This window comes from Boleophthalmus pectinirostris, unplaced genomic scaffold (assembly GCF_026225935.1).
Source record: "Boleophthalmus pectinirostris isolate CB_2022bp ecotype Guang Dong unplaced genomic scaffold, ASM2622593v1 HiC_scaffold_1, whole genome shotgun sequence".
Taxonomy (NCBI): Eukaryota; Metazoa; Chordata; class Actinopteri; order Gobiiformes; family Gobiidae; genus Boleophthalmus; species Boleophthalmus pectinirostris.
The window spans coordinates 18,866,540-18,889,218 of NW_026570970.1; the positions used below are offsets into that span (position 1 = coordinate 18,866,540).

Sequence of the window (22,679 nt, forward strand, 5' to 3'; positions counted from 1 at the left end):
CACTGTTGATTGTGGTCATTGTGTCACTAATTGTGAAAAAAAATCATAAAATTGTGATGTTGGAATGAAATTTGAAATTACAATATCCCTAATTTAGAGACATTTTACACACCATGTTGAAGCAAAATTAAGTAAAGTGAGTCTAGTTAGTAGTTGCTATTTTGTGTGACCAGTATAAATAATTGAAGAGAACCTTTAGGACATGAGCCACATGTACAAATTCATGTAAAATCTTTTGGTGTGTGTTCTTAAGAGAGGTAATGGTCTTTTGGTTATAGAATCACATATATTTGTGATGTGCAAAAACAAACATTGTGTGGTTCTTAACAGTGGCATGCATTAGCCAACTTCACAGGAATTATATAAAAATATTAAATTGTCCTTAATGGATATGTTACAGACAAAGTTGATATTCTTCAGTGAGCTACAACATTCTATAGAAGCCTGTTGTTTTAGGCAAAGTAGTAAAGATCTTTTATCATTTCTATTAAAATTTTATAGAATGCCAGTGTCCTTTAGGCAAAGTGTGACAGATATGTTTGATTGTTGGATTTTATTGCAAATTAAAGCAGAGAGGCTACTTTTGTAAGTCAAGAGTGCATAATAGACTTCCTCATCAAGCTTAAATGTTGACTGTACTACAGTTAGACTGTGACATAGCACCAAGTAGAGATGTTATGATGCCGAAGTGATTTTACAAGTCCATTAGTGATGGAGTACAGGTAAAATATTTTCGGTTTGGTATAATGATGCACATTAACACAAGTAGCAATAATTTAATAATAACTTTTGGATTTAGACTTTTTTATTTCATTATGAAAACATTTTATATAATAACATTATAATGGTAAAAAATTATTTGTCATTCTGGTTATGTTTCCTCAAGCAGAGCTAGTTCACTGTCAAATATCGAAAAGAAGTATAGTTGTGCAGTGCTACGTACAGTACAAGTGAAGACAAAACCATTAGCTTCCATTAACAGGTGTAACTCTAATAACTCCTTTTATGATTTCCTCTTGAATCTGTTCGTTTTTTCTAGAATATACAGTGTGCATAAAATATATGTATGTAATATTACAACTATGTGCGTGTGATAATTGTTGTACCATTTATTATACTTAATTATTCTCACTTGAGTAATAAACAGATGAGGCAGCTGCAGTTTCGAAGGTCACGTGACACTATGCTGTTTTAAGCGTCGTGTCACGTGACGCGGGCTCAGGCTCTGCGGCGGTAAACAGCTCGCGACGCCACATCTCATTTTTCGCGCGTTGTTCGTCACTTTGTTGATTTACTTCGTGAAACCAGAAGCGTTAAATCATAGCAACAGTTCGTTGAAAAGCACAGGTCTTATCGTTTGTGGGGAGTTATTGATAACCCAAAGTTAGCTTAGCGGGACAACGCTTTTGGCTGTAGTTGGCTGTCTGCTGCTGTGTCGCTGTTGCGGTGACACCAATTGCGAAAGCAAACTTTTGAGAAAGCTGTGTACAATGGCACAGATTGGCATGGCATTGTACGTGGGGTTGACCGTGTCTTTAGTTTTCGGTAAGTTAAACTAGCTTGTGTTGTTCAAAATGTGATGCTCTGAAAGCGAAATAACGCCAGAAAGCTGATGTTATAGCTACATTTCTTAAATAAATTATGAACCCCAAACAGCTAAAACTAGGTATGTTTTTATTTTTTATTTTTTTTAAACAACTCACTCAAGAGTTTGTTGTCTCTTTTCAATCACTTTTGTACAGTGTAATTGTTGTTTGTTTGTTATAACAATATTGCCATCTACCGTCAAAAAGTAGTGTTGTTAGAATACTCAAACAGCAATTGTATTTTTGCAGTGACTATTTTGCACCAAAGTTCTGCTGACTTTGTTTCCACACCTGTACCTCCACCATCGACTCCTCCACCTCAGGAGGGCCCTGGCATACCTGCTCAAGGACAATATAGAGCCAAAAATGAGAACGGCACAGTCTGTTTGAAAGCAAATATGGCTCTGCAGATCAATATAAGCTTCAATTCTGCTGAAAACAAGGTGTGTAAATACTTATTTTTGTGTGCTTTGCATCTAACATATTAATCTTTGTTCAATTTTACAGACTGTGCAAAACATTGTCAACCTTAATCCAAATGAGACTTCAAGCTCAGGATCATGTGGCAAAGAAAGTGCCACTTTGATACTCAAATCAGGCCTAAAGACCGAACTTACTTTCACATTCACCTTAGTAAGTTTGTTAAGTCAGTCTGATGTCATCACCTCACTCCTTTTGTGTTCATTAAATTAAAATTAAATCTGTTTTATTCCCAGAATACTACATCTAATAAATACTATTTGAATGGTGTGTCTATTTTGGCAATATGGGCGGACATGAAAGGTAAGAGTAATATTATATACATTAATATATGTTGGAAATTCACCTTTTCTTTTTTTGTGTATAGAGAGCTTTTCTGCCCACAATGACAGCCTGGATTATCTCCAGGGGAGCCTTGGCTTCTCATACATGTGTCGTTCAGAGCAGACCCTAAAAGTGTCATCGGACTTTTCACTTAACACATACTTGCTACATGTGCAGCCCTTTGGTCTGACCGGAGATTCGTTTGGATCTGGTAAATTCCTCTATTTTCCCATTATTCTTAAACATATTTGTAATATCTCATGAGGTGTACATTTTTCAGTGCTGGAATGCATGTTGGATGAAGATGACTTGATAATTCCTATTGTGGTTGGGGCAGCTTTGGCAGGACTTGTACTTATTGTGCTGTTGGCTTACCTGATCGGCAGGAAGAGGAGTCATGTAGGCTATCAGACCATTTAAAGTGTAGTCTCATTTCTATAAAGCCAGTGTGCACAAACTGAAAACCACTATTTTTTTTTTTCTAGTTTGTTTTCCATTTCCCATCTTGCCCTTTTTCACTTGCAAGTTTCTGTAAATGTCTCTTATGATTACGCTGTTACAACATAGATTTAATAATCTCCCATTAAAGTTCTCAATCTGTGTGCATTTTAATGCAGGGATTTAAATACAATTGTTAGTTTGTCTTCTAAAAGGTGCAAAAAGGGATAGTTGGCTATTTGTCTCAAACCATCACTTCAAAACATCTTAACATTTCAAAAACACTAATTTAAATCCTACCATCTCTTGACTTTTTCTGCTGTGTTCGTTACACTTTTAACAGGGGAACGTAAAGAAATGTCTGTCATCTTTCAAAATGTTATTTTTCACAGTGTAGCTATTAGCTAGGATCAATTAAGACTTGATATTTTGGGTGCTAAAGGGAAATTATATTTCACTACAGTTATTTATAAATGTGCAGTAAGCCATAATACCAGTGCCTTTGAAAAGGTTACATGTAGGAAAGTAAACCTTTCATGTGCATCGCTGCTTCTGCCATGTAATGTTTGATATTATGTTATTTTTTTTGTCACTTGTTTACATGTATTGTTTTAATGGACTGATGTTATATCTAAAAGGGAGGTCAATAAAAAGAGTAAATGTGGATTTCAGAATTTATTTTAAGAGTATTTTTTCCGTCAAACTCTATTTAATTGTTAAAGTAAACCTGTACAAAATACCCGTCGCAAAATACAATGTAAAAAATCCTTATGGCAGGTGAGATTCTTCTCCAGTAATTTGTTTTCTGCATTTTTCTCGTAGTTTCTCAATAGTTGCTTTGGATAGGCTTCCAGGTTCAGTAAATATTTTCTGTAAAGGATTTGTAATGCCTATGATAAAACTGCATACAAAAAACAATGTAAAAGATGTGAACACTACACACCTGCATGAAGGTGTGGCAGTCTAGAGTGAATACTCCCTGGGTCATTTGTTTAAAACACTCGCACACATCAGGCAGAGAGCGAGCTCTCAAGATTTCTGACTGATGGTGAATTATCAGAGTCAGAGCAACCCGGAAAAGCACCTTGGAGCCTTCATAAAAGAGACAGTCCCAAATACGCAACACAGTCTGTAAAACAAACAACCCTGGGTCAACAGTTGGCTAACAGCATTTGCGTACAGATTGTTTTCCCCACCTCTATGGGAAGAATGTCAATGTACAGGCAAATGAACCAACGAGAGACCACCAGCGTCCATATACCAGGATACTGGTCCATAAGCTGACCCACAGCTGGAGCTTTAGCCTTCACAAGTTCACCTAGAACTTCCTGGTCAGTTTTCAGACCCAGCATATCAAGGCTGTAGTAGTCTACAATTGTTCATTAGAATGAAACTATTGGTGCAAACTCAAACATTTTAGGCATTACTTAAAATGGACCTTTAAGTACCAGGGAGTATTCTGTCCAACAGAGCATCCAAGAGCCAAAAGGATTTCTCTTCATCTTTGGTGATTAAAATGAGATATCCAGCAATAAAATTCATTCCCTGATAAAGAAAATACAGATATACACGTTACAGGCAATTCAAACTGACCACCTGCTCAGTATAAATGACTGCTGAGATTTGGTACTGACTGTGCTCCAGTAGCCTTATTTTACTCAGGGATATGGGAAACTAGATTGTCTTGTTTTAAAGCAAATGTCAATGTCAATGTGTTAAGTAGCATTTCTTTTTTACCTGACAGTATCCTACAATTTTATTGTGGTGTCCGTATGCCACCAGGACATTGTACAAAGCTTTTTGCAAGCATGACTCCGCTTTGGTTTGAAATAGGATGTTGTCAGGGAACGTTCGATGCATGTCTGTAAAATGCAAACATTTATTCAGAACAAATATTTTTTTATATAAAAACAATAGGTCTTACCTGTGTAAATAGTCTCTTCAAGTTTAGTGTCATGCTCAGCTGCCAGTAGTGACTGGTAATACCCATTGTTACTCTCTTGCTTTTCCCGGGCACCACTTGCTGCCATCCAGATTCTGGCACGATGCTCATTGGGCACACCTTTCCGCACAAATCTCTTTACTTGCCAAGAAAAAAAACATGCATTTTATATATCATATATGTGAGAGCTATGATTTGACCTTTTGTTCAAAGTTCACATTTTGAACATGTCCAGGAGAATTGATAAGTAGACTGAAATATGAACAGACAAACTACAAGAATCACAATTCAGAACAGGTTTAGCAACTTTTTATGCAGAATAAAACTGGTTATTTTGTGGTTTGTGAAGTTATTTACAGTACTTCAAAAATTGCATCCTTAATTTACTAATTGTGTCTATTCAAATTACAATTTCAATTCAGTTATGATGAGTCTTGCAGCCCTATCTGTTTGTGATACCTGTCATGTTCTTCTCAACATCTGGTTTCTCCTGAAGCAGTTGGGACCATCTTTGTGACCTTCTACTGAGGACTGTGGCATATGTATCCATCATGTCTTTGTAGCTTTCAAAATCATGAGGTCTCTCGAATCCATACAGGTCAGTCCTGCTGCACAATTGAGAAGCTTTGAAATTACTGCTCAAAGAAGCCTGATAGGACCAAAGTGGGATTGTGTTTCATCCCCATACACTATTCCCTAATGAAGGAAAACTAGCAGCTTGAGCTGGGTAGGGTTTCTAAGGACAGACAGATCAAATACCCAAGCGGAGTGAGTGTTGTTTTAAATTACAAATAGAAATAGAAAAGTAAAAAAAATAAAATGTTTTACCTAGTTAAAGGTGTATAGTTAATGGATTTACATGAAAAAGCAATTATACAACAAGCTCAAAGAAACTGAAGCAATAAACTATAACAAATAAGACTTACTCATTTGAAAGAGGCTCAGAAACAGTTCCTTCCATTTCTCTGGCCATTATTTGCTCCAGATGCACTGATCCCTTGGTCATTAGTTTACAATTTCAACCACTTGAAGAGAAATGCCTGCAGCCATGGCAAATAACAAAATGTCAACTGAGTATGTTACCTGAGTGCAGAAGAGGAAGGGCTTCTGTAGGGAACGCCCAGTAGGCCTGCACCTGAGCACAGCATATTTGCATGAAGGAGTGGAAAATTCTAATGCTCTAAGGGGCACATTTACTAAGCCAGGTACTAAATTAAGAGTGCAAACTAAAAAATAGCATATGCATATTTGTGGGTGTGTTGCCTCTGTTTTACCATTTACTATACCAATTGAGCCTCTTATTCCTACTGCAATTCTAATATGACACAAGTGAGGAAAGAATGGAGCATGAGATTGGCAGGTGGCCTGTTGAAGCAAAGAAGGAGCTGAGTCGAAAGGCAAAGCTCTTGATTTATTGGTCAGTCTTCGTTTGTACCCGCACCTATGGCCATGAGCTTTGGGTAATAACCGAAAGAACATGATCATGGATACAGGCAGTTGAAATTAGTTTTCTCTGCAGGGTAGTTGGGCACTCAAAATGGATCCCCAAGCCAGCTGAGGCTAGGGGATCTTTTCTGGATGCCTCCTGTGGAGGTGGTTTAAATTTTCTATTTCCATGGAATCATGCAGGTGTGCCACCTCCCTTACATGCCTGTCACGTGTTCAGAGTGAACCGCTGTAATCCATGAAAAGCATGGGGCCCTGGTGTGAAAAGGACGATTCAACTTGTTTTATGGCAAAGTCTGTTTCTGATAAATTAGTGAGGCATAGTGATGCCATTGGTAAGCTTATTTTGCATGGTTTTAGCAGCTGCTGTCACTTCAAAGAAAAATAGCTGTCCTCTTGATGGGTTGTGCTTTGCAAAGTAAAACTTATGTAAAAGTGGAAGTGAAAAAAAAAGCAGGTTCCACCTGAGACCATTACTGTTTTGAGGGTTTGTCTTAATATTTACTCACAGTGAAGCTGTTTTGTTTTATTTCAACAACACAAAAACTGAAACTCTTCAATAATCCCTTCAACTGACCAGGTCAATGCTCCAGAGGTTGTCATTTGGCCCTCAACTCCAATTAAAAGGGATGTTCTTTATATTTGTGAGTATATTGTTTATACTTTGACACAGAAATAATTTCAACAAAAAGCCTAATGCTTTTGTGATAATGAAAAACTCATGCTTTATTCATTTTGAATGAACAATATACTTAGCTACTTACATGATGTATTAACAATATTCAAATTTTCACTACCTTCAGTAACACTGGAGATGGGCTCAACCAGAAAACATATTTGACAGGTGTTGTTAAGGCAAACTGTCCTGTTTATGCCCACTTTAGTGTCTTGCCATTATGCCATAACAGATATGCATCATGCAATCCTAAAGGTCTGCATTTATTAAACTTGTCAATCCTGCTTAAATTAACATCTCTGACAGATCTACTTAGACAATTAAAAATAACTTCTTTACATTCAGAAAAAATAGGCTGTGATGTGGTAAGACTGACTACATGACACCTGTTCCCAGATGAGCCTGGCACACATAAGCGTCACAAACCAACAATTCAAATTAAAGCACTTTCTTGTGTGAAAATCTATTATTGAAAACTGCCCAAATTATGTAAATGATTTAAACATGCTTTCATTTAGAGGCTCACAACTCCTTGACATGACAAATCCATCTAACAATAACAGCATCATCCACAAATATTGAGGCATCCTGTATGAGATTTCAGCATTTACTGTACATAAAAGAATTGTGTATTTATAAATTGACAATTATATTATTCTTCATATAGCTCTCTGTAAACTGTCCCAATAGATACAGTATGTACAGTAAAAACTGCAACAGTCCTTGTGCTGGTGTAGTGAGCACTATGTCCCAACAATAAGACATCAGAGCTTTGCACAGTCACCCAGAGCTTTACAAACATAACAAAGTTGACTTAGAAGAATCTTAAAACACACAATTTCTCGCCTTGGTTTCTTTCAGGCAGACCCAGTAACCTCCTTTCAGAGCTGCTGTCATCACAGCTAACGTGCGGAGTCCTGGCAGGCATGTTACTCTCATCCAGAGGCGAGGCAAAGGTACTCCAGGATAATGAGCTTCCACCATAGAAAAAAGGTGTCACTGGCGATGTCCAACCCACACCTCCGACTGAAAGGACAAGTATGTAGCCAGTTTTTTTCAGCTCTCTTTGAGGTGGATTCCTGACAGCTTCAAGTGCTTCTGTTTTTATGGTGAAGTTTACAAGTTTTGTTTTTTGTACAAGTCTTAAAAAACTATGAAGTCACTGTAAAAGAAAACAACCTGGGCGCCCAGAGTTGGTATATAAATTAGAGAGTTTTGCGTTTTGATCCTGTAACGATAGGTCGTGCAAATTCCACAAAATCATCTATAAGGACAGGCCATGCTCCTAAAAGAGAAGTAACAGAAAATTAACTTTCACATTACTTAAAGGAGATTTGCATTTTAAAGACACTCACCTTCCTCGTCATAGTTGGACATGTCATCTGCAATCATGTTTCCAAAGTCCAACAATAGATTCCATGTGTCTTTAGGGATGGATCTTTTATGGTGTTCCTAAAATGAATATGAGAAAGTCAAAAAGACAATTAGGTGCAAGCGGTAAATAACATCAAGATACATCATGGACTTTGGAAATATTTATTGTGAATCACCAATAGAAATTTATTCCAAAGGTCAAGGAACTTAAATCGTTCTGAAAGAACAAGCTTCCAGTAAGCTACAGCCATCTCCAGATCTGCAAAAAGAAAAAAGTTGGGTTGATTGGAAATATCTCTAGAGGCGAAATCACACCCATGTTATAGTCCTTACCTAGGCCTTTTTGTCCAGGATTCTTTGCAAAGTTAAAGGTGAACTGATAAAAGTCCTTAAATTTCCCACTATCTTTAAGTTCTTGCTCTAATCTTGGCAAAAGTGCCTTCAACTTTTCTGGACTGTCACATCTAGGAAAAGATTTAACAAAAAATAAAACAGGCTCAGTTGTTTGTTGTTGTTATTTGCCCCACAAATGTGTCAATGCAAAATAGCAAACATGATACATCAACAAACGAGATGTCCAAATGTACAACAGCTATTGCAATTCCTCGTTTGAAACACTCCAAGCATTACAGCCACAGTTTAGTGAAACTATAAATAGAAGCCCTCCCTCCAAGGCAGTCACTAAAAAGAACTTCCAAAGATACCCTGAGCACTGTTTACGTCCATGAGATGGCAGCCATATCAGAAACTAGTAATGGTAACACTCACCCCAGCTCAGTCATGCCATCTATAAACTCCTTTTTGGTGAATTCACACTGAGTGGCAGCACGAAATTTCCAGGCAACAACAAGTACAGTGATGCTCGTGGGATCCAACGACAAGTCGTCGCAAAACTGTTGAATTCCATCTATACCAATCTTATTTTCATCCTGGGGATCTATAAAAAAAAAAAAAAAAGAGATGTAAATCAGAACTGTTGACTAATGTCAATTACTGCCCCAAACCGTACCTTTGTAGCGATTGTAAAGCTGCTCCAGCTTTTTGCGGTCTACTGATGTTTTCATAGATTCCTTGCAGTAGAGGTCTGGATTTTGAAAATAGTTGTCTGTAGCAACCTCTAGTTTCCAGTCATTCTGTGTTAGGCAGTACACGGCTGTCTTCTCCCCAGCCTGTGTAAAGGACATGAACTGCCGTACCTTGTCCCTTTGCGAAGACTTCAGCTTATGCTGTAGAAGCACAGGACAAGGGTTGTCAGGCACCGGGGTTGAAATCAGAGCCAGCAGCAGAAAAATACATAGCAATGCAAAAAACGAAACACACAACAAGGTACATAGATCTATGTACATTCAGGAAAACGTTGTGTAAACAACTCTCAAAATCATACTTCTATAGATCACTCTATGACCTCTAACGTTCACAGCTCATATAGTGTCACTGCTTATATCCAACTCAGAGACAGCATGGGCATTTCCAAAGATATGTTGTGGATTCTCAAGGCACATGCTGTACCCCCTCCCACTAAAGCTAGACGTAACATGAGTAGGGGAATTAGATGCCATCATGAATGTGAAGTGCTACAAATCTCTGCCACGAACATTTAAGAAAACACACTGATCTGTCCTCCATTAAACACACTATGTGATTAAAAGAAACGCCATACTTAAGTGTTATCAGAGTTGTCAGGACTCTTAACTGAGGATTGCGTTTCCTGAAATCGGAGATAGGCATCAATGTAGAACTCGTTGTTTGGAGAGCCTTTTATATTGCCTTTGAGTAGTTCTCTTTCATTTACAGAGTTTTAATGGCTCGATGTGTCGGTAATAATGCACTTATTAGACTGGCACTGTTGTTAAGCGACCCCTCTGCATGCACCTAGTGCTAGTAACTGACTAGCTAGCGTTAGCAAAATTAGCCAGAACGTGCAGGCAAAATGTATGATAACTTAATAACAGACACAAACTGACAGTATGATTCTGCAATATTGGATACTGTGACGGAACCTATAGTGTATAAATGCTTAACACTTGCCATAAACGAAGTTACTAGATTGACTAAAACGGGACGAGGAGCTAGCTTGGCTGCTCTCAAAATATCACTGACCTTCCCTATAACAGCAGTGTACCAAAGAACTGTCCACGGCAAGCTTAAGAAATGGAAGACATTGTGGATTTTGGGTATCATCTCCACACTGGATATGTAAATGGAAGGGAGCCAAGTCCTGCGATTGGCTTAATGTTTATTTTGGTTACCTACCATTTTCGCACCGCTGTTTGACCAGTTTGAGAGCCCAAGTATTGTTCATGGTACGCATGCGCGGAAGTGCTCATCCAGAACAGCCATGGCATTAGAGGAGATGCCTTTATTTCTCAGGCTTCGGTCCCCAACTCTCCAGCATATTATTTCACATTAACACATATACTAAAATAACCGGTCAAGTCAAGAAAAACAATATTTTGCTTAGGGTATGGAATAAGTCACTTCCTTAATTCCAAGAAGGCTACGCCATTTCACACTATAACGCAGTTTTCCTTTAGATAAAACGTGTTTTTCCTCATCATAAAATAAATAAATTATATCATTATTATCATTATGGCTAGAAATATGTGTTGACTTATTCCTGTAACAAAAGAAAAAGAAAAGAAAATCAACTTCCATTTAAAGAGGCAATATGTGAATACATTTATAATAATTAGTATAATAATTAGGTAGTATAATATCATAATTACACTACCAGTCAAAAGTTTGGAAACACGAAACATACGATATGGAATCTAGCAAAGGGGGGAATAAGAAATAACATATTTTATATTAATATCCTTAAAATAGCCATCTTTTTTTTTTTTTTTTTTTTTTTTTACAGCATTACTAACTCTTGGCCTTCACCTTGTCTAGGTCAAAAGCAGTGATAAAAGCTATTTTAAATAGCTAACATCTAAAAAACAGTTTTGAGATATTTTTAATTAGTTAGTTAGTTAGTTTTAGTTAGTTAGTAGTTAGTTTAGTTTCTAATGTCTTCAGTGAAGATCTACAGTGTAAATTACAGCCTAATGAAAAGAGAATGTACTTCCTGCAGCAGCGGAGGAAAGCCAAGGTGCCAGCCCAGATGATGCAGCTCTTCCTAATTTTGTTTAATTTAACTCAACAAAACAAAACAAAATCTACTTTAGTCTACTTTTGTAAATCTACTTTAGTTTTAGTCATCATTGTTTGTTGTTGTTATTAAATCAAGCCTAAAATAACCATAATGACGTATTGGATTACACGTTCGGTCATGTTGCTCTACATAATCAGTTAATGATTGAATTTATATTTTTTACTCCCTCAGAAAGAAGTATCTTCTTCTACCAGATCTCCCAATGAAGTTTTTGTATTTTTATACAATTTATACGCTTTTTCTACTGAACGAAAGAGGGCACTGTCCTACAGTTCAAGGAGCCACTGGTTTAAAAAAAAAAAAAAAAAAAAAAAAAAGACAGTTGCTTTCGTCTCATTGACGCTGTCCAATCAAACGAAGCTACAGTGAGGCACCGCCAAGATCCGATTGAGAGACGCACTGTTGTAGTAGCTTAGCCTCGAGTGGATAGTGAAGCTAACTAGCCGCTAGCTTGTGTGTTGACTACCCCGGTAAGATATATTTATATGGCCTCAGGTCAAGTTTAATTTACACAAAATGCAGCCCGGCTAATCATCGTTATGCACTTTTTTTTTTAAAGAGCGGTTATAATCGGCTGTGTTAATCGTGGCCCATACAACGCTGTATTTACTGCAAAATGGTGACAGCTGGCTTGTGTTAGCTTCCAGCCTGCTCCTAGCCCATTATCACCGCGAGGCGAACAAAGCGCAGGCTGTAGAGCAGAAACCGCACAGACCGTGACTCCAGAGCATCTGCGATACTCAATGTTGACGGTCGGGAAGATCTGTATTATATAATATGTCTATGAACTTTACCACAAATGGTTATTTGTGTGGTTATTAGGTAACCAGTGCATTAACTTTGATCGGAAAGCGGAAGTAAAGTTTAATTAAAAATTGCGTGTTATATACCGATATTATATCAAAACATGAAAACACGGAGGCGGACAACAAATGATTACGGTGTGTTGGTTTAGCAGACTACACACTCAACTTTCATTAGGTGCAAAAGACATTGCACATCGACACACAATTGATTAATAAACCAATACAATTATTGTAATATGTGCGTCATTACTATGAATGCGAATTACACAGAAACTGCTCTAAAAGCCCATGAAGTCTGTCATGTACCGGGTTGGATTTTAGTTAATAGTATGATGTTTCTGACCTAATATCTGCATTTTTATAGAAGTATCTTGTCCCTGCCAAATAGTATTATAACTTGTGCCATTTTATTTATTTCTGTAACGTCAATAAAAATGATTTGTTGAAATGACTTTGTAAACAATTAAAAACAGTTACCCTGTACTAAAAGCATTAACAAACTCATTTAAAGCCTATTACTGTAGTTTCCTGTTTCTGTGAGGATTTAGACCTCCTCTTCCTCCAAACTCAATGCCAACAAAAACAGCCGTCGAAGAAGCAGAAGAGTGCACTCGTAAGTGCATAGAACAGCTATACTAATTTGTTGCAACACGTAATATTCTGTCTTTTGCAAATTAATATGTGGAATAGTAGAGTTACATTAATCCATGCACCAAACGTCAAATTCGAGCAATTATTTCAGTCCGTGCAAAACATGCGCTAGCTTGCTCAGCTAACAGCTAGCAGAACAGTTAGCCTTGTGTATTGAACACACTATATTGTATGTTTAGATATGTGTAAAGGTCCATTTGGATAGCATGGTATTCAACCTTTCTCCAGTATTTTCCGTAGCACTGATTATGTCCACACTAAATGTCGACTCTTTAAAGCATGCTTCAGGACATGAAGCAAAAGTTCCAGACGAGATCGATATCTAGTACAGGCCCTAGTGCACTTAAATCATTAAAAAAGTTGAAATGTTAGTGTTTTTGGATGTTGCCAAAAGTTGGCAATCAAATTTGGTTACGTTACTTGTTTTTAGATAGGCTTATTTGGAAGACTGCAATTTGGAAAAATGAAACTAATTGATTGCAGGGCATAAATTTATCACCTAAAATGAAAAGTGCATTTCCTAATAATCAGTTTATACTGTGTATTTCAAGGGCTTGAAAAGTGACAAACAGGAACTTACAGTTGTACAAAAGCTTAACTCCCTCGGTCCTTTGGGATCATGGCTAAAGATGTAAGTAATGATAATGACTCATCCTTTGCCTCAGATGTGTGTTGTTTGGTTTTCATTCATATTTCTGATTTGTTAGGCTGGTCTTATTGAAACAAATGGAGAGCTAAAGGTTTTTATTGATCAGAATCTGAGTCCTAGTAAAGGTAAAGTACATTATGCTTCTGATAAAATGGAACAATACACTGAAATGTGTGTCATATAATGAAAATGATAATCATACATTGTAATTGATATTCCACTACTAAACTTTATTTTTTCCCTGAAATAGGTGTCCTGTCCTTGGTTACTGTTCAGCCCACAGCTACCCCTGTGGCCAAGCAATTACTTCCTAAAACACTTGGGCCGTCAAATGTAAACATTGCTGCACATATGCAACATATTCCACACATGGTAAGTTCCACACATCTGTATCAGAGTTCTTACAGGTCACTGTGATTGCTCGTTGATAGACCTTGCATGTGCAATGACCGGACACAGGAAAGATAAAGACACTTGATCCTAAGCTTATCAATTCTACAGTCAGCAGGATTATATCCATCATCTGATTATGTGTATAGACAGTATACATAACAGATTTTTATATATCGGCAGTTTACAGTAAATTTAGTTACTACATTATGTTTATAACATTTGTTTTTATTTGTGTATTTTAGGTAATTGGAACACCACAGAGGCCAACTGTATCCAACACAATATTGGTAAACAGTCCACATACTCCCAGTTCTCAGTTTCTTACACAGAGCCAACCACCAGATGCCTCTCCTTGGTCATCTGGGTAAGTGTCTGCTGTGCCAAATTCTTGCAAAACCTCTTGCTGTAAAAATAATAACAAACAAGTTTGTCTTTAGTAAACGTGGCAAAAAAGGAGAGAAGAATGGCAAAGGCCTGAGGCACTTCTCTATGAAAGTCTGTGAAAAAGTTCAGAAAAAAGGAGTCACAACCTACAATGAAGTGGCTGATGAACTTGTTGCAGAATTCAGCTCTGCTGCAGACAACCACATGTCACCCAATGATGCAGTAAGTTCTGTGTATTTTTACACTTTAACCTGGACTAGAGCCCATCAGTAACATCTTGGAATTTCAATCTTGTATTGTAGCATGTGTATGACCAGAAAAACATTCGGCGGCGTGTGTATGATGCACTCAATGTGCTGATGGCCATGAACATCATCTCTAAAGAGAAGAAAGAAATCAAGTGGATTGGGTTGCCCACTAACTCAGCTCAGGAGTGCCAAAACCTTGAGGTAAGAATACTTAATATTGTGACATAGTTTTCAGAATTGTGTTTTCTTTTTTAGGGATGTTATAAAAATATTATGTTAAATATTTAGGTGGAACGACAAAGGCGGCTGGAAAGGATTAAACAAAAACAGTCACAGCTTCAGGAGCTCATTCTACAGGTGTGAATTTGTATCACAGAAGAGAATGTATTTCTACCTCAGGGAAGATGTAATCACAAACATTTCTTTTTGTACAGCAAATAGCTTTCAAAAACTTGGTGCAACGGAACAGACAGACTGAACAACAGGCAAATAGACCTCCACCTCCAAATTCAATAATACATCTTCCATTCATTATTGTCAACACCAGCAAGAAGACCGTGATTGATTGTAGCATTTCCAATGACAAGTATTTGCTATGTTCAATGTTATGCAGATCTACCAAATCACTGAACACCATTTAACTGATCTTTTCTTTTTGCAGGTTTGAGTATTTGTTCAATTTTGATAGCATGTTTGAGATCCATGATGATATTGAGGTGTTAAAACGTATGGGTATGGCTTGTGGCTTGGAAGTGGGAAAATGTTCACCAGAGGACTTAAAGGTTGCACGCAGCTTGGTGCCAAAAGCCCTGGAGCCTTATGTTATTGGTGAGTATCATACACATGCCAACTGCTGTTCTGAAAAATGATTTGAATTGCATTTCCTTCAAATACATATTACAATTGTAAAAACTAAAAGAGCGTATATGCCTTAATTACCCTCTCAATTACCCATAGTACATTTCTGTTGGAAATTATTTACATGTCTGAATTTGGTAGCACAGACAACTCCCCACACGTCTGCTTATTATTAACAAAAAATAAATGGTGCCAAACAACTTAAATTTGACATCAAACCCAGTGGAATAATTTGAGTGATGTGTATGTGACTGTCTGGAGTGTGTGTCTTATCTGAAAGGATTTTATGAATTACAGTGATTAGTTATATGCTGAGTTTGTGCTGAAGTGAATTTCTGTGACTCTAAAATCTACTCGACTGTGTTTTCTTAGAGATGGCAAAGGGTCCTATTAGTAATGTTTACATGACTGGTGGATCTTCTGCAAATGGAGCCAGATATCCTGCTAGCAGGTTTGAACCCTTTACACTTCCTTTACTTTTCCCAGTATCTAAATATGCCATTGTAATGTCATATACAATGTTTTAACAGTGATGGCTGTACTGACGGCACCATGGCTTCCAGTTCCAATGACTCTCACTACAGCGGCTCTCGTGTGGAGACTCCAGTGTCTTACATGGGGGATGATGACGACGAGGATGAGTATGACGAGAATGACGATGAAGACTAACCTATCTACACCTCTCAACTCCAACAAGCACAGTCCTTAAAATCACCTTCACTATGGGAATTTTGTCGCCTTTTCCCAGTTTTCAATGCCTGCATTTCTGGTTTCCTCAGGGGTGAGGTTCAGTAGAAAGAAAAAAAGAAATGGGTGTGTAATGCGCCTTTACTTCTGCGTTTGAATCACAAGCACCTGCACCATCCAGTTGAGATGTTGTAGAAGGGAACTGTTGCTCAACAAACTGTATGTCCAGTCTGTGTCTTTATAAGCCATCCCACTAGAACCACCTGTAAAATGTACTGCTGTTGGAGAATGTATAATGTATGTCGTGGAATTTCTCAGTGTTGCGAGTGAACATGTGGCTGATCTGATCAAAACTGTGGGATGGCCAAATGTTCTGCTTTAACATTCTGATGATGCCACGCCAAGGACTCTGGTTAGCCTGCAGCTGTCGTACCATCCAAGGATGTGGCTACACCATTTTGTTGATACATTTTTGTTTGTGTTCCTGCAAAACGTAGAAATGATTTCTTAACCCTGATTGTGTTGGGCCGGCTTCCTTCTGTTCTGTAGGCAGCTGCTTTCATGTTTGCTAAGTATGTTTTGTTGTATTAAGTCAAGGAATTTTCCTACATTGTCCTGCAATGCCTTGGTAGTGTTTACAAAATAATGGCACCAGCAAGGTAAACCCCTCATAACACAGGTTTTTGATAGGTAAATAAGCTTTGTTTATTACGTGTAAGAATCCTATGACAATTGTAGTGTAGAGTATCCTGTAGAGGCCAGTGGTAAAATAGACCTACCAAAACTGTTGTAACAAACAATCCCTTTTAAACTGAGCAACATGTACTGACTCTTCCAAATACTTTTTGTGTAATCTAATATAAGTTTGCAAATTAAATATAGATTGTTTTAATTTTGTTTCTATAATTATTCCATAGGTATGAATTTTGTGTATCCTGTTAACAGTGACCAGTATGTCTCTACAGCACTTGGCCTACTGTTAGACCGGTAGGCTTATAGATGAGACGATCTACATCAAATTATATAATCAAGAAAATAAATTGTACAGTGAATCTACATATAAGCTCCAGTGACTGTTCACATGGTCAAATCTATTTGACCTCTGTGATGTTCTGTTCCTATAAGAGCTTGAAGTCTTTTGTCTGGGGCATTAGGGTGTTAGTGGATTATTGAAAGATGTTGACTCAGGTGTGTGTGGGGATCCTCCTGGTACAGACCTTGTGACTAGTTCAGACCGTAGTGTCTACAGGGATCTGCAACTTCTCCAAAGTCTACACACTAGTTTTAAGGGGTTCATCTACTTTCTTTGCCAGATGTCCATTGGTCATAAATCATGGATATTGGTGGCCTAACAACTGTGGTGGCAAATTCAGCTTACATTAATGCTCGAGGAAGTATTGATGGGTCTAATGCAGCAGCAGCGCGGGATAAGAAGTACCATGGCCGCCTCAAACTACCCCACATCACAGTGTGTGAAGACCTTAGAGACACCCTGGATTTGGCTTTTGATTCTGTGTGTGTAGAACAGCCCATTGGAAAGCGGCTGTTTAGAGAATTTCTTGATTCCAAACAGGAATATCATGGAGCTTGTCGGTTTTGGAAAGATCTTGAGGACTATGATATGGCAGAAGACTCTGAAAGAGTCAAAAAAGCCTCAAAGATAGTCCAACGGTACATGGATTCTTCTGCCAAGCATTACTGCCCATTTCTTTCTGAGGAGATCATAGCCAAAGTGAAAGAATCTCAAGAGACTGCAGGTGATGATCTGTTTGCTGCTGCACTGGCTTCAACACTGGACTATCTGCGGGAGGCTCCCTATACCTTCTTTTTAGAGAGTATGTACTTGAAGCGCTTTCTGCAGTGGAAGTGGCTTGAAATGCAGCCCATGGATGCAGACTGGTTCCTAGATTTCAGAGTGCTGGGCAAAGGAGGGTTTGGGGAGGTATCAGCATGTCAAATGAAAGCTACAGGGAAACTGTATGCCTGTAAAAAATTGAACAAGAAGAGACTGAAGAAGAGGAAAGGATATGAGGTGAGCAACACTTGCTTCACTGAGATGCACAATGTTCCATATAGTTAAAGGAACATTATGTAACTTTTCTGGTGGAGGGTCCATCAAATGTGTTGATGCTGTTGCTCTGTCTATGTTTCACAATATGGTATTAAAATCTTCATGAAGACTAATCCAGACCCAGTTAAAGGTCAGATCTGTGGAGAAGCTGCCCTGCTCACAGTCAGAGTGCATGTTTTCAAGGTATTTTTGAGTTATAAAACCACATGTAATTCAATAAATATTAGGTAGAGCTGGTTAATGTCATACTGTGGAACATTCAAGGCAGAGCAATCACATATCCACAGAAAAAAGCAGGTGAGGGACCCCAACCAACAACAAACACACAGAAGAACACAATATGGAGAAAGTATTGCTGTAATCTTGAGTATAGTAACTCAACATTACCCCCTCCAAATTTGATTACAACTATTTTTGGCCATTCATGCAACTGACATAGCTGAAATTGCACCTAATTTTGTAATGCCCTTGTATTTTTTTATGTCCAACAGGGGGCGATGGTGGAGAAGCGCATTCTTGAGAGGGTTCACAGTCGCTTTATTGTGTCACTGGCATATGCCTTTCAGACTAAAGAGGAACTTTGTCTGGTGATGACGATCATGAATGGTGGAGATCTAAAGTAACTTGACCTTCTTTCTTGCATGGAAATACTACATTTATTGTGCTACTCTCAGTACTTTCGCAGTTCACATTTTTCTTTTAACCTATTGCTTTATGCAGGCCTGTGTCTTAACTTAAGACCAACAATTTGCAATAATTACATTGTATTTATTACATTGAATTGAATTGTATTTTATTGTACTTTTTACTCATCAATTACTATGTGTTTGAATTTAAAGGTACCATATCTACCTGGTGGATGAGAACAACCCAGGGTTTGATGAACCTAGAGCCTGTTTTTACACTGCTCAGATAATCCAGGGTTTAGAGCATTTACACCAGAAACAAATCATATACAGAGATCTCAAACCCGAAAATGTGCTCTTAGACAATGATGGTAACTGTCATTTTCAAGAATTTCTGTCTGAAAATGTTTGTATTTTAACTTAAACTATTTTATTTCAGGAAATGTGCGTATATCTGATTTAGGTCTAGCAGTAGAACTGAAAGAGGGGAAGACCTTGACAAAGGGTTATGCTGGCACACCAGGTAGGTTTTACATTGAGATGTAGTTCAATTATTTGCACACATCTCATATGATTTTTGTGTTTGTACAGGGTATATGCCTCCAGAAATGCTGAAAGGAGAGAAGTATGACAACTCTTGTGACTACTTTTCTCTGGGTGTAACTCTGTACGAGTTTATTGCTGCTAAAAACCCATTTAGAAACAGGGGTGAGAAGGTCAGTATTTCCACAGCTTTCTGCCAAAATGCACCTGCTAAGTAAAAAAAAACAAACTTGTTTGTTTAGGTTGAAAAAGAGGAGATGAAGGAGCGTATGCTAACATTGGAAGTTACCTACTGTGACATATTCAGTGATGATGCTAAAGCTCTCTGTGATGGTTTGTTGGCAAAAGAAGCTAGTAAGAGAATGGGCTTCAAAAATGGAAACTGTGATGAACTCCGGGCACATCCATTTTTTAAAAATATTAATTGGAGGAAGCTGAATGCAGGTAGCTTACTGCACAGTTAAAAAGGCAATACATAATTATTTGTGTGGTGGTGCTTTATTAAAACATTTACTCTTCCTCTTCAGGTATCCTGCCTCCTCCTTTTGTACCGGACCCCAGAGTGGTGTATGCCAAAAGTCTGGATGACGTCGGGGCCTTTTCCTCTGTGAAAGGAGTTGCTCTGGAAGACCTTGACAAGACCTTTTTTGATGAATTTTCAACAGGCAACATATCAATTCCATGGCAGGAAGAGATGATTGAAATGGGTATTTACGGAGAGCTGAATGTTTGGGGTCCAGATGGAACAGTCCCTAATGACCTCCGCAGAGAGTCCATTTTAGAGCAGCCAAAGTCCTCCACATGCTGTGTGTCCTAAACTAATTTTGACACACAAAAAGTTACACAATATAAAGATACTGAGTCATGGGTCCCTGTGACTTATTTTATAAGCCTTCTTTATTATTTAGTGTTAAAGGTGCATTAAGTAACACCTCTGGTGACAAGAACACCACCTGCCTGTCTCCATTGCATTGAGTTATTGCTTTGCCTGGAATGTTCCACAATTTAGCATTTAACTCTTTTTCAAGCAGATGAGAATGTATTTTTTTCTAGCAGTAAAAACTCCTGTAATTGAATAAGTGAAAGATGGATAGGTTTAATGCTGTTGGACATTCCATGCAAAGCAGCTCTTTGGAAATAAATAACTAGGTGATGAAGCCCCTTTCAGAAAAGTTACATTGTGCACCTTTAAGCTTTGTTCTTCAATTCATTTTTTAAACATTTTGTTGTTGGTTTACTGCAGTCTTTAATTTGTTTGGAAACTCGTCCTCTTATACATACTCAAAACCTTTCCCAGCATTACCTTTCAATGTACTTGTCAATACAGTTTATAGAAAACACATTATTCATTTTATTTGTTGAGGATAAACAAAAGTTAGAGAAAGATGTACAAAGTACACTATCATACCATATTATCAAACACTTTTGGAATGTCAGAATAATAAAGAATAATACAAATTGCGACTGCCTTAATGTTTCTAATTACTAATTATTACTACTTATTTTAAACATGTTAGCAGTTTAAACCGCAGATAAATTATGTCACTACACCAAATGTCACTTTGCTGTGGCCATATATATCCTGATTTCCTGCTGTGGGAGCTCGGACAGCAGTGTGGTGTGAAAATTCCCCTTGAAGCGCTCGGTGAACTTCAGGTCAGACTGAAAACGGATCTTATTGGCCCAAAGTAGAGTGGTGGTGCTGCCTGGTCTGCAGAAATGGTGCATGGTTTTCAACAGTTCCTCCAAGCATTCATGGTGATAAACCACATCTGCAGCCAGCACATAGTCGTAGTGGAAGGGTGGATGGGGAAAGTCTCTGTCCAGGTCAAGACCCCAGGTCAGAGGAGCCACCTGAGGAGTGTAGCGCGAGCGTCCCTTTGTGTTTCGTAGAAGGTTAAAGGTGAGATTGGACAAAATGTCGGGCTTGTCAGTTGCAGTCACCCAGGCACCTAAAGTAATAAAACAGCTTAATGCAAGTTATTTTATCTTTTGTCTATTAACATAATACCTAGCTAAAATGTTTAGGCCACTGCCTAAATCATGCATATACAGTAAAATGATAATACATAGCTTACCTAACAGACTGGCCACAATGGAAAGCAACCCCGTCCCTGCACCAATCTCCAGCACTGCTTTATCCATAAAGTTGATTTGTTGTTGGTTATTCACCAAAAAATGGCACAACGCAACACACTGTACACAAATTCCAGTTAAAATACCAACAAAGGAGCAACTGTTTTACTTGTCACTATTACTATCCACACTTACACTTACCCCAGGCCATATCAGGGCACCATATGTATCTATAGATTCTCTGATACTGATGTCGTGTCCCACAAAGCAGAAGGACTCTTTCCCCAGTGAGTAGAACACACTGGGCTCCCAGTTGTTCCTGCGGTCCAGAGCCTCTACAGCCATGAGCTTTTGGTCTGATCAACACACATGACCTCTTACAATACTATATGTCCATTAAAAGAAATACTACAAACTGAGACTGCATACCCTCATCAGTCATCTTCTGCTCCACTTGATGCTTTCTGTCCTGTGAGGTCTGTTTTTTTGATAGTGTCTCCATCATCTATTAACAATATTAAGGATGTAATTATAAAACACAGATTGTTATAACTTGATTAAAAATACTGAGCTCAAGATTAGTACAACTTTGAGAGTGTTTATTCTATAGCAAGCAGCCTTACAACTGGGGTTGGTTTGTTCATTACTAAATGTAAACCTAGAGTACAGGAGCACAGTCAGTTCTACCAAACAACGGATGTATTTAAGAAACATAAATAGTTACATACCTGTAATATTGTTAAGTTTTGCTTGCTTTCCTCTTGTATGTGCCATTCACTGGTATGTGGTCATGTTTATAGATGCTGTGTTGATCATGACACACCCCTTGGGGCCCCATGTCCAAACAGAAATACCCTAACTCAATTAGGCCTATGCATGTCACTGTGTGCAGTAATGTATAGAATTCATCTAATAATATAACACTGTTGGTATGGGACAGAGTGGTGTTCTTGGACTACTGTACTTTTCGACTTTGCTTTTTTTTTATTTTTTTTTTTTTTTAATCTTGATTTGTTTTCTATTTGTTGTTGTCTATTGTCTGGCAGATATACATCTTATTTTGTTTCTTATCATCAGGTCTCTTCCATATCCATATGGTATCCGTATGACAGTATATTGGTCTCAAGGCCCAGAATTTTGTACTACACTCCTGGATCTAATAGTAATTCAAGGCTTTGGTTTTTGGAGAATAATAACTGAATATCTTTACCATCTGGACATTTTTTTCTTTGCTGAATTCAGTCTCATTTAACAATTTTTGGTCTTG

The 22,679-nt window shown here is 37.9% G+C and overlaps 6 protein-coding genes across 8 annotated transcripts; 3 read left to right on the forward strand and 3 right to left on the reverse strand.

Moving 5' to 3' along the window:
* The first annotated feature begins 1,196 nt into the window (after positions 1-1,196).
* On the forward strand, positions 1,197-3,506 carry lamp1b (lysosomal associated membrane protein 1b). Its single transcript, XM_020939198.2, has 6 exons — positions 1,197-1,545; positions 1,836-2,029; positions 2,094-2,219; positions 2,303-2,369; positions 2,434-2,601; positions 2,671-3,506. The coding sequence occupies exons 1-6, from the start codon at positions 1,491-1,493 to the stop codon at positions 2,808-2,810; spliced, it is 750 nt and encodes a 249-aa protein (XP_020794857.1). The 5' UTR covers positions 1,197-1,490; the 3' UTR covers positions 2,811-3,506.
* LOC110173214 (growth hormone-regulated TBC protein 1-A-like) lies at positions 3,489-6,809 on the reverse strand. Its single transcript, XM_055151375.1, has 8 exons — positions 5,697-6,809; positions 5,230-5,378; positions 4,753-4,911; positions 4,566-4,690; positions 4,277-4,373; positions 4,025-4,197; positions 3,772-3,957; positions 3,489-3,698 (listed from the first exon to the last, which is right to left on the reverse strand). The coding sequence occupies exons 1-8, from the start codon at positions 5,774-5,776 to the stop codon at positions 3,597-3,599; spliced, it is 1,071 nt and encodes a 356-aa protein (XP_055007350.1). The 5' UTR covers positions 5,777-6,809; the 3' UTR covers positions 3,489-3,596.
* Positions 6,810-6,913: 104 nt separating this feature from the next.
* On the reverse strand, positions 6,914-10,595 carry dcun1d2a (DCN1, defective in cullin neddylation 1, domain containing 2a). 2 transcript variants are annotated; one of them, XM_020939162.2, is made up of 7 exons: positions 10,520-10,595; positions 9,276-9,492; positions 9,035-9,203; positions 8,600-8,730; positions 8,443-8,525; positions 8,248-8,344; positions 6,914-8,177 (listed from the first exon to the last, which is right to left on the reverse strand). In XM_020939162.2, the coding sequence occupies exons 1-7, from the start codon at positions 10,520-10,522 to the stop codon at positions 8,098-8,100; spliced, it is 780 nt and encodes a 259-aa protein (XP_020794821.1). In that variant the 5' UTR covers positions 10,523-10,595; the 3' UTR covers positions 6,914-8,097. The 2 variants fall into 2 exon arrangements, with proteins under 2 accessions (XP_020794821.1, XP_055007360.1); XM_055151385.1 differs by lacking the exon at positions 10,520-10,595 and adding an exon at positions 10,367-10,476.
* A 1,163-nt stretch (positions 10,596-11,758) lies between these two features.
* On the forward strand, positions 11,759-16,988 carry tfdp1a (transcription factor Dp-1, a). Of its 2 annotated transcripts, none has more exons than XM_055151496.1 (12): positions 11,759-11,890; positions 13,429-13,508; positions 13,585-13,651; positions 13,777-13,898; positions 14,162-14,283; positions 14,357-14,525; positions 14,606-14,752; positions 14,840-14,908; positions 14,986-15,137; positions 15,213-15,379; positions 15,782-15,860; positions 15,940-16,988. In XM_055151496.1, the coding sequence occupies exons 2-12, from the start codon at positions 13,497-13,499 to the stop codon at positions 16,076-16,078; spliced, it is 1,245 nt and encodes a 414-aa protein (XP_055007471.1). In that variant the 5' UTR covers positions 11,759-11,890; positions 13,429-13,496; the 3' UTR covers positions 16,079-16,988. The 2 variants fall into 2 exon arrangements, with proteins under 2 accessions (XP_055007471.1, XP_020794805.1); XM_020939146.2 differs by lacking the exon at positions 11,759-11,890 and adding an exon at positions 12,744-12,839.
* Positions 16,989-17,121: 133 nt separating this feature from the next.
* LOC110173179 (rhodopsin kinase GRK1-like) lies at positions 17,122-20,797 on the forward strand. Its single transcript, XM_020939167.2, has 7 exons — positions 17,122-18,128; positions 18,659-18,786; positions 19,007-19,164; positions 19,233-19,316; positions 19,385-19,509; positions 19,579-19,780; positions 19,864-20,797. The coding sequence occupies exons 1-7, from the start codon at positions 17,430-17,432 to the stop codon at positions 20,151-20,153; spliced, it is 1,686 nt and encodes a 561-aa protein (XP_020794826.1). The 5' UTR covers positions 17,122-17,429; the 3' UTR covers positions 20,154-20,797.
* Positions 20,798-20,893: 96 nt separating this feature from the next.
* mettl21cb (methyltransferase 21C, AARS1 lysine b) lies at positions 20,894-21,914 on the reverse strand. Its single transcript, XM_055154799.1, has 4 exons — positions 21,842-21,914; positions 21,614-21,768; positions 21,415-21,532; positions 20,894-21,288 (listed from the first exon to the last, which is right to left on the reverse strand). Exons 1-4 carry the CDS (start codon positions 21,912-21,914, stop codon positions 20,894-20,896), a joined length of 741 nt encoding a protein of 246 aa, XP_055010774.1.
* Positions 21,915-22,679: the final 765 nt, after the last annotated feature.

What these genes read in the sequence shown, in the direction of transcription:
- dcun1d2a (XM_055151385.1), bottom strand. Translation starts at nt 10,447, where the DNA reads ATGATACCCAAAATCCACAATGTCTTCCATTTCTTAAGCTTGCCGTGG. An exon ending in GCTTTACAATCGCTACAAAG is followed by an intron (nt 9,204 to 9,275) that starts GTACGGTTTGGG and finishes TTTTTTTTATAG; the next exon opens with ATCCCCAGGATGAAAATAAG. An exon ending in TCCTGGACAAAAAGGCCTAG is followed by an intron (nt 8,526 to 8,599) that starts GTAAGGACTATA and finishes TTCTTTTTGCAG; the next exon opens with ATCTGGAGATGGCTGTAGCT.
- mettl21cb (XM_055154799.1), bottom strand. Translation starts at nt 21,914, where the DNA reads ATGGAGACACTATCAAAAAAACAGACCTCACAGGACAGAAAGCATCAA. An exon ending in GCAGAAGATGACTGATGAGG is followed by an intron (nt 21,769 to 21,841) that starts GTATGCAGTCTC and finishes TGTGTTGATCAG; the next exon opens with ACCAAAAGCTCATGGCTGTA. An exon ending in CATTGTGGCCAGTCTGTTAG is followed by an intron (nt 21,289 to 21,414) that starts GTAAGCTATGTA and finishes TTATTACTTTAG; the next exon opens with GTGCCTGGGTGACTGCAACT.
- LOC110173179 (XM_020939167.2), top strand. Translation starts at nt 17,430, where the DNA reads ATGGATATTGGTGGCCTAACAACTGTGGTGGCAAATTCAGCTTACATT. An exon ending in ATGAATGGTGGAGATCTAAA is followed by an intron (nt 18,787 to 19,006) that starts GTAACTTGACCT and finishes TTGAATTTAAAG; the next exon opens with GTACCATATCTACCTGGTGG. An exon ending in TTAGAAACAGGGGTGAGAAG is followed by an intron (nt 19,510 to 19,578) that starts GTCAGTATTTCC and finishes TTGTTTGTTTAG; the next exon opens with GTTGAAAAAGAGGAGATGAA.
- LOC110173214 (XM_055151375.1), bottom strand. Translation starts at nt 5,776, where the DNA reads ATGACCAAGGGATCAGTGCATCTGGAGCAAATAATGGCCAGAGAAATG. An exon ending in GTTGGACAGAATACTCCCTG is followed by an intron (nt 4,198 to 4,276) that starts GTACTTAAAGGT and finishes GAACAATTGTAG; the next exon opens with ACTACTACAGCCTTGATATG. An exon ending in TTGACATTCTTCCCATAGAG is followed by an intron (nt 3,958 to 4,024) that starts GTGGGGAAAACA and finishes TTTGTTTTACAG; the next exon opens with ACTGTGTTGCGTATTTGGGA.
- lamp1b (XM_020939198.2), top strand. Translation starts at nt 1,491, where the DNA reads ATGGCACAGATTGGCATGGCATTGTACGTGGGGTTGACCGTGTCTTTA. An exon ending in TCAATTCTGCTGAAAACAAG is followed by an intron (nt 2,030 to 2,093) that starts GTGTGTAAATAC and finishes TCAATTTTACAG; the next exon opens with ACTGTGCAAAACATTGTCAA. An exon ending in TTACTTTCACATTCACCTTA is followed by an intron (nt 2,220 to 2,302) that starts GTAAGTTTGTTA and finishes TTTTATTCCCAG; the next exon opens with AATACTACATCTAATAAATA.
- tfdp1a (XM_055151496.1), top strand. An exon ending in GAATCTGAGTCCTAGTAAAG is followed by an intron (nt 13,652 to 13,776) that starts GTAAAGTACATT and finishes TCCCTGAAATAG; the next exon opens with GTGTCCTGTCCTTGGTTACT. An exon ending in AGGAGTGCCAAAACCTTGAG is followed by an intron (nt 14,753 to 14,839) that starts GTAAGAATACTT and finishes TTAAATATTTAG; the next exon opens with GTGGAACGACAAAGGCGGCT.